At 35.7% G+C, this 17419-nt stretch overlaps 1 protein-coding gene and 1 long non-coding RNA gene across 2 annotated transcripts in view; one reads left to right on the top strand and one right to left on the bottom strand.

Annotated features, from left to right (window-relative positions):
• LOC115243399 overlaps nucleotides 1-10605 on the bottom strand; it is a 48839-nt gene extending 38234 nt beyond the window's left edge. Inside the window, exon 1 of the mRNA XM_029820360.1 lies at nucleotides 10212-10605. Coding sequence (XP_029676220.1) covers nucleotides 10212-10560 — 349 coding nt within the window. The 5' untranslated portion in view covers nucleotides 10561-10605. The remainder of the gene's footprint in view (nucleotides 1-10211) is intronic.
• On the top strand, nucleotides 565-16838 carry LOC115243448. The gene is made up of 3 exons (XR_003885229.1): nucleotides 565-774; nucleotides 15899-15972; nucleotides 16293-16838. It is a non-coding gene; the product is annotated as an uncharacterized LOC115243448 (long non-coding RNA).
• Nucleotides 16839-17419: the final 581 nt, after the last annotated feature.

The following is a 17419-nucleotide window of genomic DNA, read 5'->3' as shown; positions in this document are numbered from 1 at the left end:
TTCTAACAGATACAAAAAATAGCGATAAATTTTTGTTGTGACACCTAGAAATCTACCTATATCAGCAAGACATTTTTTTGAGTGTTATAAGTGCGCGCTATGCGCTTGATCCATTAACATCGTATGAGTTTTATATCTCTCGAAAAATAAAAATTTGATGTAAAATAATAATACTAAATTAATTTAAATATTATCAAAATTATACTAAATTTATTTTGATACTAAATAATCTAAATACTTTTTTAATGAGAAAATGAGTAAATTTTATTTTTTACGTAAACATTAGATTGCGATGATAATTCATTTATTCAGCGTAAAATTTTGACAAAATACAGTATACACACGTATGAATATTCAACGCGGAATTTATATTATAATACATATGTTAAATATATTTTTCGGGGCAATAAGAAATCGATTGGTATGTGGCCTTGGTGTTTGCGTATAAGCGTACCAATGTTTACATCGAATTGTTATCACACAAAGGTCTTCCCTGCGTACAATACAATGTTGATATTTAAATCTCAACCTGCCATTAATGCGGCGAAACTCGAATGGGAAGGTTGAGGCTCCGTACATCGTCAGATTATATCTCGAAAAATTCTATTTTTCGTTTATTATAATTTGTTATTAATTCATAAATTTATCGAAACAATCGTAATTACGCGAGTGGTGAGTGTCGTAATCATGTGCAAAGAAGAAGCAATAAGGATGAAATATGAAGTGGGGAAGAAAACCCAAAGAGACATGGAACGACTGCGGAGCAATCTTGAGGTTAGCAATTTATAATTAATTTAATTTATTATTCATGATTCGAGATTAATTGCTCGTTTCTTCCTATTCTTAAGAAAGACATATTAAGTCGATACCCGAATAAAGTGTCATTTCCTTCTTTTGCCATATCAATTGATTCTTTCACTGTGCTTGCGTTGGTTATGGTCAGCTGTCATCACCGAGATCGCGTGTTTAGTTTGATAATTATATATGATAAAATTTTTAAATGACATGATACATCGAATTTTTTAATTTTACGCTTCCTAGAAATTGTTTCGTACTATTCGCGGAAGCCGAAGCTAGTCCTTTCGATAAAGAGTTACGTCTCTTTAACAATATATGTGACGATTGATTATCGGAGCGTGTTTATTTTGGAAAACGTTCCGTATATAGCCGAATTACTTCCGGGGATACGCAATGCAGATTGTTCGAAATGGGTTCGATTGTATCGTCGCAGGAACTGGCCACGTTTATCGCGGAAACGGTTGCCCTCCTCCCCCTCTTTCTCGGTAATTATATCCCGTATTGTGTACAACCGCGGATAAAACAAGCGTGCGGGTCCGTAACGCGACGTAATTCCGCGTACGCGGAAACGCGCGGCGGGTGCATTATTGCGACGGTGAAGGAGAAACGGGCAGGGATTAACGATCGGCTGCACGGATACACACACACATATACATAATTGTCTGGATGACGTATAGCTTGCAATTGGAGGCATGCTATAAGTCGGCCAGAAGTAGCGGAGCAGTAAATGGTGGTTGCATGTCATTTGTCGACGGGGGTGGTGCCGTCGCCGTGGCATTATTCACGCGAGAGTTTCTCTCTCTCTTTCTCGTCGATAAATACTTACCGGGAATTGAAGCGGGGCTTGTATAATCTCGGTTTTGATGCGGAATTTAGCTCTGTGTAATTATATGTCGAGTGATATTTATCCTCCCGTGACGAGAATGCGCAATTTTTATCGTGCTTCCGCATCGGGATCTTACCGAATCTTTCCGGAGAGAAGCAATTTAGATATTGAAACGTCCGTTTTCGCATCGCTAAGTGCGACATATCGTAAAAACTTTATGCCCTAGATTGCTATGTGAGGTTTCCTCCATAAAATCCGGGGGCGGTTAATGCGAAAGTTCATCCCGATGTTTCCGTCGCTCGTCGGAGAACGAAAATGCAGTATGTTTGATAAATAATCGTAAAAAAACGCGACCGTAAAATGTATATTTTAATTTTAAAATTGTTCAATTAAAAATCTTTTTCAATGTATATATATATATATATAAAATGTAAAAAGTCTTTATATATAAGTAAAATTATGAAAGTAAGATTTATTCCCGATGTGTATATAACCAAAGACGAGTAAAAAGGGTCAAATCGCAGATGAAAGAAAGAAGGAGAGAGACGAGACAAAAAATTTTAATTATAAAAATAATTGAATTAATAAATATGTATACAGACATTTAATGCTGGTTCTTTGACGACATTTTCTCGCTATATTACGCAAATGGAAATAAAAATAACTCACATTGTCACACTTTAGGTTACAATTAATTAAGATAATCAAGACAAGTGCTAGTGATAAATCAACATCAAAGAACCGCAAGAAACTCAACGAAAACAGACCAAAGGAAGAGAGAAAAGTAAATATTTAATTGAACCTCTCTTCGGTCTCTCGGTATGCGACAGGCTATTTTGACTCGCGAGGATCTTGATCTTACCGTTTCAGATTAACTTCAGATTAATTTTGTTCAAACGCAAAAATTTTAAATTGGCGTTGCATGCTATTATTTGCGATATGGGATATATATATATTATATATGTAGAATACGAACTGGTATTGCTGTATATTCTTTGACAAAGAATAAATAACTTTTTTCTTGGGCCAAATTTCCAGAAAAATATTTATGTTTTATATGATTCTTGTTTCAAAGAACTATAATTGGTGATATTATAAAAATTATCATCTATTTTCTCTTTGTTAAACATTTCCAATGAGTAACGTTCAATAAATTAATAAAATAGAGAAAGGATCTTTTCGTGGGAAGTTTTGTTAATTCTTTGCTAAAAAAGCAGCGCACATTTTAACATCATAAGAGAATCTATTTTATGTAACTCAAAATTTTGTCAAGAGTATATTTTATTGTAAAAATGTAGATTTCAAATTTTTTTGTAACAGACATTATCACGAAATTTGTACACAAAGAATCAAAGAACAGCAAATGCATTACGTGTATATTTACGTGTTATTTAAAAAAATAAAATATCTCGAAAACAATTTTCAGGAATTTTTTAAAAATGTTTTATATAATTGCAACAATCCAGTTCTCCGTATTTATCAGGAATTTAGTTTACCAGGATTATAGGCTGAATTTTTCAATAAATACGCCGAATTAATCTCAAGTATTGATGTAACACGATCGAACGCCACGGTTTATTTGGCTCGATTAGGAATCAATCGCGTTTACGCGAAATCAAAACGCAAGAAGGAGAGAGAGAAAGAGAAAGAGGCGTTTTAGCAGTCGAGATAATGAGCTCGTGATAGCTTATCAAGGATTCGTAGCGAAGCGAGTTTCCGTCATCGGCTGCGGAATCCGAGATTCGAGGATGAGGAGGAGGAAGAGGAGGAGGAGGAGATTGCAGGCGTTTGGTATTCGAGGCGATAAGCTTCCCGAACAAACTATGCGTTGCAGAGCAGCGAGAGAGCATCCTTGAATCTTTTTTTTTTTTTGTTATTCACCGGGATGCCGGAAGTCAAAGTTTGCCGAGAAATGCGAGGATCTAAAATGATTAATTAAATCCGTGATGCTTACACGTCGGGATTCGAGGGAAGCTGCGGGCGAGTTTCGAAAGAGCTGAGATAAGTGATTATAATATAAATAACAATTGACATTTCTATAGCATATTCTTTTTCCAGCGTTCGCAAAGTTTATGCCAAAGCGCAAAAAATTTTCGCAACAAAAGGTCGCGAAATCGAGTTCTTGATTACTTATTTACTTTGTTTTTAAACTTCCATCCTATTATTTTACTTTTTTCTCATTAGTGCCAGAAGATGAACTTTTAAGGCATGGCTTCTCGCATTTGTGGAAAACAACCAATGACTATTATATAATTCGAAAAATTATATCAATAATATCTTTCATAAAAGAGAAAGATATTTTTGACTGTATTTTTGGTCGTTTAATCTCGTTTTACGCAGAATTTTTTTTTGATTATACGTTTCGCTTTTCCTCGAGAAAGTCGCAGGTATAAAAGCAATTAATAATTACACAGAAAGAAGAACTGAGAACCAAATTGAATTCGATCCGGATACGCGAATACTCGATTCAAGTCGAAACCACTTCAATTTATCTTGAGGTATTATCGTGCCTCAAAGAGTTAAATCCGGACCGAAAATTCACACCGGATATGCAAAACAGAGGGGCGGAGGGGAGAGTAAATTGGCACTATCGATCTGTCATAGCGCGCCAAGTACAAGTGGATAAGCCAAGATATCTCGAGTGGCAGTCTGTGCACACACACCGGGTGATTCGCAATGATCCGACCTATCACGTTCACGCCTCCCGTCGACAAAAGCTGTCGCGACAAAACACGAGTCGATAGGTCCTGCGCGTTTCAAACTCTCTCTGCACTATCTTTCTCTCCCTTTCTCTCTCTCTCTCTCTCTCTCTCTCTCTCTCTTTCTCTTTATCAGCGATCTCTTCTCAAGAGCTCGCGCAAACATTTCGTCTCGTATTCATTCGAGAGATCGATCGCTGCATTATTCTGTTTTCAATACGATCGCGACACGGGAAAAGTGCGAAATCTCAGGGAAATTATGTTACCGAGGCGAAACTCTCACTCGTGCATTATATGTATATCTTTTTTTTTTCTTTTACTTATTAACCAATTCAAACTTTAAAGATTTCAAAAATATAAGAAAGATAAAGATTCTGGGTCTCTACATGATATCTGAGATTCTTAAATTATTAAGGAGAGAATTAAAAATAAAAGAAAAAGATTAAACAATACTCTTTTAAGATTAAAAAATTAAATTAAATTTTTAATTTGGACATTCTTCCAAAATTTTTCTTTGATTTTATAATTCAATTTATAGATTGCACTGATAATCTTTTTCGGGACTTCTTACGCTTCTTGAAGTTTGAATAATTTATTCAAGCTTAAGGCAATGTCTATATGTTTTATTACCTCAAATTTATGTATTTGACGGTGAGTTATGTTTCTTTTAGTATGATCAAATTTTTTATGCGTCAAAATTTCCGGTCAGCATGATTTCGATGTGATATCCTCCACGTGGTTTATTAAAAAAGATCCTCTCTGTTTATTGTATTGCGGGGAAATATTCTCCATTTTTTTCATATCACTTGTTTGGTTTTGACATATTTGCCAAATAGAGGAAGTTTGCAATTTTCGTAATGGACCTTTATTTCCCTATCTCTGTTGAACACTTAACTTTAATAATTTGTTTAATTTTTGTAAAAATTCTTGAAGCATTTATTCCTTATATTTCTTATAAATATAATATGAGCATTTATATTATTATTAAAAAAATATTAAGAAAAACTTGCAGTATTTCTAATATTAATATTGTATAATTTTTATAATTTTGTTCCGGATCTTATTTTTCTGTTTGAAATTTTTAATTGATAAGGAATACAATTAGCATTTTATAGAGAGACATTCCTCGATTGTGCAAATATTGATATTAAGAGTAATTGCACGCGCAGGAACATTGATTAATGACAATCTTCTTAATTCACTATTTGCGAACATAGGATGGACAATCGGAGCCGCATGGTGACAATCGTATATATCCGACATGATGATGGAATGCAGGATTGTCGCCATAGGCTGTCCGCAAGAACCGCTCCATAATTAAACGGCCCATTATCGATGTGGACCGACTGACGATATCTCGCTGACGCGACGCGTTGATCAACTTTCGCCACTGTTTATACGTGAACTGTGAACACCTTATATATATATAATTTTCAGATAGTAGTAGAGAAGTAGAGGAGAGAAAGTAGTAAAGAATTATTGTAGTCAGCCGTCATTCGAGTAGTTAAGAGCTACGCTATATTCAGTCAATACTATACATAAATTTTCGAGTAGTAAAGATCCTACTTGATCAGACACGTAAGTGAAGTAATAAAGTACCGCAATAGTCAGACATCCATTGAATATTTTTTACTTTATATTATTTTATTCGGATTAATTGTCTGTCAAAAAGCAAAATATTATAAAAGTTTGTTTTATTATAAACTCTTGTAATCGTTATAATAATTAACAAATATTAATGAAAATGTCAATGTTGTCTTGTCTTCTTTATTTATTTCTGCTGTAATATTATAATTATACGCGTGTAACACATTTTTGCTGAAAGAATGCAAACACGACTTCAATAAAGAGAGAGAGAGAGAGAGAGAGAGAGAGAGAGAGAGAGAAGGGCGGGGGGAGGAGAGGAGAAGCTTTCAATTAATCGCGAACGATCGATATGTGTTATTACATTAATTATAGGTATTATGTGTAATTAATTATGCGAATTATCGCGTAATATCGGCCTTTAACGCAAGTTTATTGGCAAAAAGTCAAGAGATTCGAAAATCGATAGTCTGTTTATTCTCGATTAACTCACCGACATAAGTAGTTAATTAAAGCGCGCCTATCTCTTTCGCTACTATCGATATTGTCGCTATTATCAATATTGGTAGTTGCGCATTCATGTGTTCCGTGTGTGTAGCTTTATTAAAGGGCCTCTCCCCTCGCATGCATAATAAAGTTAAGGACACGTTCGGGTCCTGTCCTGTTCGTTAGTTCAGCACGTCGATTGAACCTCGACGAGAGTGACGGACGTGTCCTGCCAACAGGATACTTACAATTAAGCGCATTCCCTCAACGTGTCCCATCTCCAGGACCAGTTTAACTAGAGCACACACACATACACACATGTCCGGATCAAGTTCTGCCATCGGAAATCGAGTCTTGCCTTTCATCTCCGAGTTTCTCTTCTCGTAGATTTTAAAGAATTAATTAATGCCCACACTTATTAATTTTTGCCGATTAAATTTGATTTATTACATTCGTTGAAGGACATAAATTAGAGAGAATTTCTCTTCATTAAGTTCTTTATTTATACCCAAAAAATCAAATAATTAATTAAAATTTTCGGAGTTTATGCTCGAATTATTTATCTTGTTTATTTATATTTATATCACGTAACATTCAATTATACGGAATTTCAGTAATGAGATAATTAATCAAAAGCCCAGAATTTTGCGACCTCCGTATATCTTTAACTTTCTTTTTTAATATTTAATTCTCAAAAATTCTCGAATCTCTCTTATAAAAAATACTATTATATATATATTTATAACTCTTGGGAATATTTAACTTTCGCGATGTTGAGATTTCACAGGATCTCCTTCCCCTCGTCTTGCGTCCCTCGGGACCGAATAATACACCGTCTTCTGAAATTGTCGCGTTATCCACGCTTAATTGGCCAATCTTTCCCAAAAGTTTCCTGGCAAACGAATAATTATTCCTGATGAATATTCCATTCGATCCTTCGTCCTTAGCTCTGCTCATTTAGAACCGCTATCCCGAAATCTATTTCCTTGCTAATGAATCCTCGGCTTGTCGCAATATTTTTCACTCCTTTCAAATTTTTATGCTAGAAGTTATCTCAGTTTATCGTAGCTTCAGTTAATACGCGAGTTACAAGATTTTCTTCAGTTCTCATAGAAGAGATTGCTTCGACAATTTATATATATATCGAAGATCCTTGAATTCTTAGCAATTATCGAATTTTTTTTCTCAGGCAAAAGCTGCGAAAAGAAGAAAAAAAAATTTGTTTCTTCGGAAATTGCCTACGGTATAAATATATACTACCAAAGACACTATCAGCTATCCTTGGAGTAGCAACGGTGGAAATAGCGGTCATGATTGACCGGCGCAGGACACGAATCCTTTTCTCCTCGGGGAGAAATTAAAGCGGCAAATCCCATGGGCGCGTGTAGGTTATTTCTGCGCAATCGATCCCTGTTTATTTCCTCCGACTCCGTGGTCGGACTTTCTTTTGCGGGCCGCCTGGTCTATATTTGACCCCACATCGGCTAAATTAAGTTATCGTTTAACGCAACCACGCGAAGTCCCGCCGAGGAATCGCGATTCGCGATTAAAAGTAATTCAATTTGATAAAGATCAAATTCTTTCAGATTAGATTTTTACGAAAATTTTTCATGTTTTATTACATATTCTTCAATACATTTGATTCGTTCTCTTCCGAACTTTTTCATTAATTACCATCGTTATTCTTGCCGGTGACAGTGACGAGAATAAATAGTGCTTTTAATAACAAATTAATGAGAGCGATGAATAATACACAACGGAAATTATTATTATCTACGAAATAATAAATGGCAGATTTATATATGAGAGATTATTATTAATTATCAGAAAAGTCATTAGTTTAGCTCTTAAAATATGTTAATATGTTCTCCTCTTTCACAAAAAAATATATATAAATTATTCAGGAAATTATGATTTAAAAAATTAATAAATAAACTCTATAAATAATTTTAAATGTCCAAAATAATTTCTTTTGTATCAAAATATTTAATATCCCGCTCGGTGTTTAAAAAAGAGAAAGAGCTTAACTGCATGATAAGAGCATTATTTCGCGAGATCATCTGGAATTGTTATTAATTTCTCTTTTTTGTCGGTTTCGGTTCTATCTCCGTCGTTTAACATTCTCGTTTTTGTTGTCTATGTGTTTGTATAACGGATGGTAGCATCGATGTCAGTTGCACGGTCGCTCTGCAACGCGCTAGTCGCGTTTGCGACGCGAGTATCGAGTAAGCATCACTGGAAGTGATCCATTATGCATAAGCGCGCTCGTTTCGGCCGACAAGGAGCCTTGAGCTCCTCCGAAGCGACTCGTAAAAGCACGAGCTACCTATCACGCGAGAAGACCGATGTGCGAGTCCGGGTAATGTGCCCCGGCGATAAATAGCGCGATTTATGCGCCCTTATACTCCCAATTCCACGTCTCTACCTCTTTCTCTCACCTCGTATCTCTCCTCTTCCCCAAATAAGTCTCGAAATAGCAGCCGCTTGTCTACGAATGGCGTTGGTAGCGGTTTTTCCTCGTCCGGCGCTCGATTCTTCCCCCGGACAGCTAATGTTTCACTCTGCGGGGAGCAAATTTTTAACCCCTTTGTTTCGGACAGGTCGCCGATAACTGGCAGCCCTTACTCGAATTACGTCGAATCGCGCGGATGTGGTAGTTCTGAATAGATCCTTTACAACGGAATTCTCATTCCCGTGTTGATTTATTTGATGCAGACAGGCAAATATCTCGCGGCTAATGATATCGCGGCAAGAAAAACAGTGCCCTTATGACATTTGCGCTCTTTCTCCGTCTTTTCCAAGAATCGCTCGAAATAAGCGGGTGGCGTTTTTGTTTGTAAAACGCGTATGTTTCAACCTTTCTTTTTTTTTTATTGCACGGTTCGGTAAATATGGGCACGGCGTTTCGTGTCGGCGTTAAATAGCGCCCTTATGCGAGCTCGCGCGCGATGTATTTTATTGTCCCTCTCGAAATTGCTCTTTCAAAATAACGATTTATCTGCGAATATAGCGACTCCTCTTCCAGCTGTTTTATTTTTTTTTTCCGTCGCCACTTTCCCGAAAGGGACATGTAATCCGCGTTTGGAACGACGAGAAATATTGAGTCCTTTCGTCCTGGAAATACATGGACATCGGTAGCCATATAGAAATACAGCAGCCTTGCGCGATTTCTTGCACCTCTTTCTCCCTCGAAATAGGAGACCGGCACTTTATTTCGGAACACTGGAAAACATTCAACTCTTTCGGGTTCTGGTTTTACTCTAAATACGCACTCAGTAAATAACGCTCTTATGCAAGTTCCACACCTCTTCTCTCTCAAATTGTTTGAAATAGCAACGGGTCTGTAAATAGCATATCCCTTTCACCCTCGACACCCTCAGCAGGGTTTTTCATTTCGCATGAATTCTTCTCTCTCTTTCTCTCTCTCTCTCTCTCTCTCTCTAAACCGCACATTTTATTCGAGATGTCGGAAAATTGCAGGTTACCTCCTATACCAGATTCGCCGAATGGCGTGCAATACTAGTGATAAATAGCGTCCTTATGCGCCCCTTGTCGTCATTAAATTGCTAGAAACATGCACGCGACACTTTATTCGAAACGTTAGAACATTTTTAACGACTCTTATTCACAATTTTATGACGCGTGAATATAATATATTATTAAATATATCAAGATTATATAAATGTCGTAAAATTAAATATATGTGAAATACAATTATTAAATATTCTCGTTGCCAAAAGCGTGCGAAAAAAAAACAATCTGTTTTAAATCGTTTTTTCCGTGCGCTTTACGTTAATTCGAAAACCCTGCAAACTCACCTCGGACGAGGGTAAGAATGCCTAGCGGCATTACCAGGACGGCGACCATAAGATCCGTGATGGCCAGACTCATCAGGAAATAATTAGTGACGTTCTGCAGGCGTCGCTCCCAGGTGATCGCCAGGCACACTAGGATATTTCCCGCCGCCGTGCCGAGAACCAAGACCAGCGCCAGCATCGCCCACCAATTGTTAAGTCCGTCCTCGTTGTCCCTTTGGCCTCCGGTGGAATTCGCACTCGTCGTCTCCAGGTCGATCTCGCTGCCGTTCGCGGAAAGGACATCCCACAAGACCAGCGGATCATAAATATCCGCCAGGACGGTTTGCACGGTGGTCGTTGACCTCGTCATCGCTCAGTCAAAACTTCTCCCACAAAAACGCGCACTTTCACGGCACGCGGAGACGTTGCATCTGAAAGCGCACTATTCAGCATCGTCGAAGAGATGTCAAGATCCGTAGAAGTTGAGAATCAGTCATGGGGAATGATATATAACGGTGTTTTATATATATACATATATATATATATATATATATATATTTCAAAAGATTAATCATTGGAAATATATCGCAAGGTTTTGAAGATTTATGAGGTGGAAGGATCGAGGATTTACAAGGGATACACGAGCGATGTAATTAAGTAACCTAATTAAGAGACGTCATGCAACGGAGAGAGCTAAAAGAGGATCGAAGCTGACCAACATGATATATATTTCGAAATGAAATATTTTGGGGAACGAGAAATTTCAGGAACGCACGAGCGCGGAATATCGAGAGCCGGAAAATTCTGAAACGATAGGAATTTAGGAAATAAGAATTCAACGTCGCAACAAGAATTTAACGTCGAGAGTTTAAGTCAAGAATCTAATAAATTAAAATTTTGAGGATCTTAAGAATTTGGAAGCAGAGTCCAAGGATTTAATAAAGATAAAGCTTCGAGGGTCCTAAAAATGCAGGCATGAATATTTGTGAGACTCGAAGATGCAAAGAGATCTTTGAAGGAATTCGAGAATAATAATTTGACAGTCCAAAAAAATTTCCGAGGCTTTTAGATTATAATATTGTGTGTTTTTATTTTCGAATGTTTGTCTCGATTGTTCCTTCATAAAATTGCAAAGATATTTTTTGGAAAAAGACGGTTTCCTCTTGAAGATGGAAGAGGCCATTTTCGCTGCGTCTCGCGTGGATATTGATAGCGATTCAATTCCATCGATGCGACTGATCCGATATATCGGGTGATATATCGATCGCAATTAATCTGTCGCGTATTCAATTGGCTCGATAAAATCTCGAAAAATCTTGGATTTAAAGATATTTTACGTGTCTTGAATCGATTTACGGTGAAACCTTTAAATGTGGAGCGCTAAGGTAAAATACTGAAAGGAGAAAAGTTTTAAAATGGTCTAAAGATGTAAAAATTGCGCGAAAAGTTGTCAAGTTTCAAGAATTGAAGTTATTAGTTTTAACTGAGCGTTCTTTAAGGAATTAAAAAAAAATTCGACGATTCTTTTAATATCCACTTACAAACTTAAGAAACAAAAAAATTTTAATGATTTTTTAAAAATGCAGAAATTTGGGAAAATAAAATAAATAGATAAAATAAAATAAAATAGAGGACATTTAAAAGAATTTTAAGAATTTAAATTAATTAATTAAAAAAAGAAAAAATTCTCGAGGAGCAAACTTTTTAGATAATTTTTCCAAAGATTTAAGAGCATGAATTAAATTAATAAAATAAATTAATCAACAAAAATATAAATTTAAAGAAATCAAGAAGCCACAGCTTGAATGTCTTACAATTAAATTCTTTCTAGTTTTAGGAATGTAAAAAGGAAGAGATTGATTTAATTGAAAATAAAATTAGAAAGTCCACAGTTTTGAAATCTTAAAATTTTCTTAATTTTAAGAATCCAATTCGAGAAAATGAGTTTAATGAGAAAATCAATCTTTTCGGAGAATCTTTCATCCGAAAAACGTGAAACTCCAAGGACGTAATTCAATAAAACAGTTTAAATTGAAGAAAGATGAATTCAAGAGAGGAAGTTTAAGAATTCGGGACTCGGGGGACGTGTGAAGTCTCCGCGGTTTCAGAAATTCAAATTGAGCAAAGCGGAAGTTAACGGAAACTCGTGAAGCCGTAATTTATCGAATACTTGGTTAAATTTTTCACGAAAGAATTTTTTTTTTTTTTTTTTTTTTCAAACGCCGATCCGCGCGAGCGCGCGCGATAACCGGAAGAGGGAGGGGGAGGAAAGATCAGGTGGGTCGGAAATATGATAATTTTCGCGGAATCGGCCACACGGAAGAACGAGCAACGCGATCCACGGGGGTTGCTTTGCCGCGGACTACTGGCCCACTGGCTTTTATCTCGCTCACCAACCACCCCTAACCGGTTGCCTTCTCATACCCTGACGAGGGGGACGACGCGATGAGCATGCGTCGCCGCACGGCCTGCCCACATCGGGACACCTGTTCGTCCTTCGTTGTCACCCCGTCTTGTATTATTAGGGATGCGCGTTTGCACTCATGCGCGAAATGCAACGTCTTATCAATAAATAAAGACGACAACACTTGCCCTTTCGACGAAAGTCGGTGATTTTTAGCGTGCGTGAACACGTATTCCTCTCGCTCTAGTTCTTTCTTGCTTTCCTTCCAGAAACCAATTTCTGAAAACCATTAGAGATATTGTGTTACTGAAACGCTGAGACGTTCTCGTGTCACGAGGCGTGATACGCGTCGTTAAAAGTATATTTCCCGGACATCCAAATGGACATTTCTCCGCAAAACTTGGGTACGGTAAATTTTAGCGACGGACACAGGTGCGGCAGGTTTTATTAAAACGTTTTCGCTATGGAGAAGAAGCTGGCCAGAAAATGGAATTGCGTGGAATACACTTGTTAAATTTTGTTAGAGAAGAGAAATCCACGAGAGTAGAACAGGTTATTAAACAGTTATTAAGATAACTTATTTAGACATTAAACAATTATATTTAAACGAGAACAAATGAAAAAGGAACATATATAGGATATAAATTATTTTTATTTTTCTAAATAAAATGTATTTTGTAAATAAGATTGTAATGTTTAAATCTGTCAATTTCAAATTGCTATCTTCGTTAATTTCTTGATTTAATTTAATTTAATTTTATTTAGAGATCAAAAAGAAATTGTAATAATGAGATTTAGGAAATGATAAAATAATTAAGACAATCTTTATTTATTTAGTTAAAAAATTTCTATTAATTGTATACGAATTACGTTTATTGAAATATATATAAGCGTTTTTAAGAAGCTAATTAAAAATTAAATTGCAATTATAAAGATATACATTATTAAATGCATAAAATTGGATATAATTGCATTTAATGAAATACATCTCTTTTAATCGCGAAAATTAAATAGCGTTTATTAAAATATATGCATTGTCACTGATATATGTATCAAATTACATTTATAATTGTAATAATTCGATGTACATTTCTCTCACATGTGTTCTTACGAATAAATGCTATTTCTATTTCCTCATTTCGTAGTTGGGGAATTTAAAGATGCAAAGAAGGTTGAATATTAAAGAGGGGATTGTAAAAAAAAAAAACCCTATTCGCACTCTTATATCTTGGACGACGCGTTTTGCATACTGATATCCTTGTTCCTGAAATTAATACGGCTTTGTTCAAGTATCGAATTTACATTGGCGTTATTTCCGCGATATTATTCTCCGATTTTCAATTTATAAATTTTGTCGGTTTAAATCCTTCCATCTTGCTTATTATTTTCATAAATAAATTGATTATTCCTGACAGATTATATATTTGATATTAATATAGCCTTTTGAAAATTAAATTTAAATTGTAATTATCTCTGCAATATTATTTTTCTGTGTAAAAATTATTCTATCCACTTCTCTCTTTTAATATTTTTAGAACAAGAATAAACACACACACACACACACAAAAGACGAGAGAATTTAATTTTTCTCTTCAAATTAAGTATCGAGATTCGTAATATTGTGCATGTTAATATCATGAAATGAGTCTATTAATCAGGAACTTGATAAATTAAGTACGAATAAATTTCCCGCTAAAAACGACTCGTACAAGAGCATTAGTAAAAAGCGATATAGTATCCCGAGAATTGTGATAAAGAACGATTTATCGCGCCCTCGAGCCAATTTTTTGCTCGTGCGCGCGTGCGATTAAAGTACTCGTGAAAGGACATTCCCGAAAGCCCTAGGAAATGAACGATATCCACGCACGCGGATAACCACAAAAAAAATACGAGATGTGTTTTGATATCGCGCTCGAGATTTAACTCGACGCAGCTTATTTCCGATTTCAGAGTCTTACAAGTTAGCTCCGTAGACGTGTTTCTCTTTCCCCTTAATGTGGCGATACGAAACACTTCTGTCATTCTCTTCTATCTACTAATTTAACTAAATCCAATTTTAGATATTTATTAGTAACTCAATAAAATGTAATTCACGATTAAACGGAGATTTTAATCCTAATTATCTTAATTACATGAAGTGTCTCTTTTGTAAAGATACAATTTGATAAGAACAATTTTTCAGAATTTAATAAGATACCTGTCTTTCATCCTCCATGTCGAAAATTTCTTTGAATTTGCACTGTTTCTGACTTGCTGTCGATACATGCAACTTGCGATGCATTCTCTCCGGCGGACTTTGTCGAAATTCTGTTCGCAACAATTAAGCAGACCACAAACCGCAACCTCGTTATTAAACGCACCATCACTTTAGCCGGACAACTTCTTGAGCCAGACTTAAGCTCGCCTTAATCCACTTAGGAATATCCCCGGGATCTCTGAACTAAATTCGCGATCTTGCAGAAACAATTATCTTCGCGGGCCAATTGCCGAATTCGGTGATTCGAGACTGACGAGAGAGAATTTTCACATGCGCTTAATTAAATTTCTGCATTTATATATTTTCCATGTTATTTCCAATCAATTTATTAACCATTCTTTATTTTTCATTATTATACAATCTTTGATTCTTGATATCAATGTCAGATTTTTTCGGATCAATGCAATTTTCTAATGCGGATTTCTTTCTAGAAAAATCAATAATTAAATTAAATTAGTTATTATTTTTTGTTGAGGAATATTTTTAAGAATATTAACTATTAAGGATTAAGGATTAACGAAAAAATTATACAAAAAGTGAATGAATGAGCTATCTTGATTAAGTTCTGTTGAATTTCGTTGAATTTTATTTTTTTTTTAAATTTTATCAAAACAAAAGCATAACAAATTTGATTACATCTCTAACGAATTTTATTGTATCTCGTTTTTTCAATAAATTTTTTATTTATTAGAAAAGGAAACACACAAAAGAGAGAGAGGAAACTTCTCTTTTGTATGTTATATTTCTGTGTGTGTGTGTGTGTGTGTTATGCTATATATTTCACTTCTATCTTTATGGATTCCTCACTAGAAGAGGAATCTTGTATTCTGTATTATGCGATAGATCGATGTGCCGAGCACGACCACTTGCCTTCACCTTGCAGCCGCCTATTTATTGGCCTTAAATGTTCCTGGTGGTTCTTGCACCGAAAATTTCATTTCGCGCTCAAATAAATTTCCCGGTGATGGATTAACGCCATTTAGACGGAAGATTTATGTCGTCGGAATTTTTTCTCCTCTTTTTACGCCGATTTCTTATCTTTTCCAGGGATTCGTCCTGAAGAATTGCACGGATCCGAAGCTTGAGAAAGATCGGGCGTCGATTATAAGAAGCAAAGAGAGGTAGAAAAAAAAGAGAATAATTAATAAATTAATTAAAAATAACATTGGAAATATACATATAAAAGCAGAAGTTCAATGAGAGGGAGATTAAATTTGGAGAAATTAAAATTGCCATATTTAATTATAATAAAAATAGAAATTTAATAATAATATGACCCGAGATAAAATAAAAAAATATGGACTTTGCTAAAAACTTAATTTTTATATAAATTAAAATATAAATTTAATTAATAAAACTAACAATAGGTTAAAAGTCACATGATCTCGATTCTAATTTTATCTGGTTTTCAATTTCCTTTTTTTTTTAATTTTCACGACAGCGCAACTTTGACGGGTAGCACGTTTAAGCGCCATAAATAATCGGCGCATAGATATTCGTTGAGGCACATCTCCCGCAACGAACTTTCCGCACGTCGTAGTGCAGACGCGCGTGCACACACGAGACGATGACGTTTTAGATCGATCGACGAGCCAAGTCACGTCAGGGCACTTCATTTCCGCAGGCCGGGCCCGCAATAAAGCAAGGAGAAATCCTATTTATCCTCCGTCACACGATATTCGAATCCGGCTGAATTTAATAAGCTCTGATTGCGAACGCGCACCGTTAAAAGTGCTTGCCCACCGTCCGTCCATCCGTCCGTCCGTCCGTCAAATTTAACTTAGCGCCTGCATTAAGTCCAATTAGCCGAGCGAACGGAAATGAATCTCGCGCTGCGCATTACTCGATATATTAACTATTATATATGAATATATGCGTAATCGAAATCCGGAGACTAAAGCAATTGACGAAAATTACCAGAGTACCATAATTTAACGTAATCATGTTAATCATGATATATTAATTATTTATATTTTATTAATTATTATACACACACATATATATATATATGGATTTGAGTTTATTTAATGGCCAAAAATTTAATTTTCTGTAAGCTATAAATAATACACATAGCTTTTATAATAATCTAAGAATTAGTCAAAAAATAAATAAAAAGTTTATTAAAGAAATTTTTGTGACAGAAATAAAACGATATATTTATATTGGATCTTTAATTCCTTTTATCCGTAAAATTCAGATAACTTGGGAACACGATGTAGAATTGTTTTAATTCCCTAGCTGCGCGATTGTCATATTTAAATTACCCTCTCATCTCGTTTTGTTAAAGTTACAAAGCGGAAGTTACGGAACGCTGGCGACGGTAAAGGACGAGCGAAAAGGACTAAAAGGTAATCGGGATGATGGGGTCATTCCCGAATTGATCGATCATTCCGCGCCTCTTTCCGCGTGACGTGAAACTCGCTCGAAATGAAGCTATTGTTCTCTCCACGAGCGGGAATAAAATTTCCGCGTATTCAAATTCGACCGCCGGCTGGTCGGTCGACTTTGTATGGCCATTTTCGGGAGTTCCCATTTCGCGGAAGAATCCCTAATGAATGGAGCTCGGTA

Source organism: Formica exsecta, unplaced genomic scaffold (assembly GCF_003651465.1).
Source record: "Formica exsecta isolate Colony F162 unplaced genomic scaffold, ASM365146v1 scaffold120, whole genome shotgun sequence".
Lineage (NCBI taxonomy): Eukaryota > Metazoa > Arthropoda > Insecta > Hymenoptera > Formicidae > Formica > Formica exsecta.
This window is presented reverse-complemented; position numbering and strand designations above follow the sequence as displayed.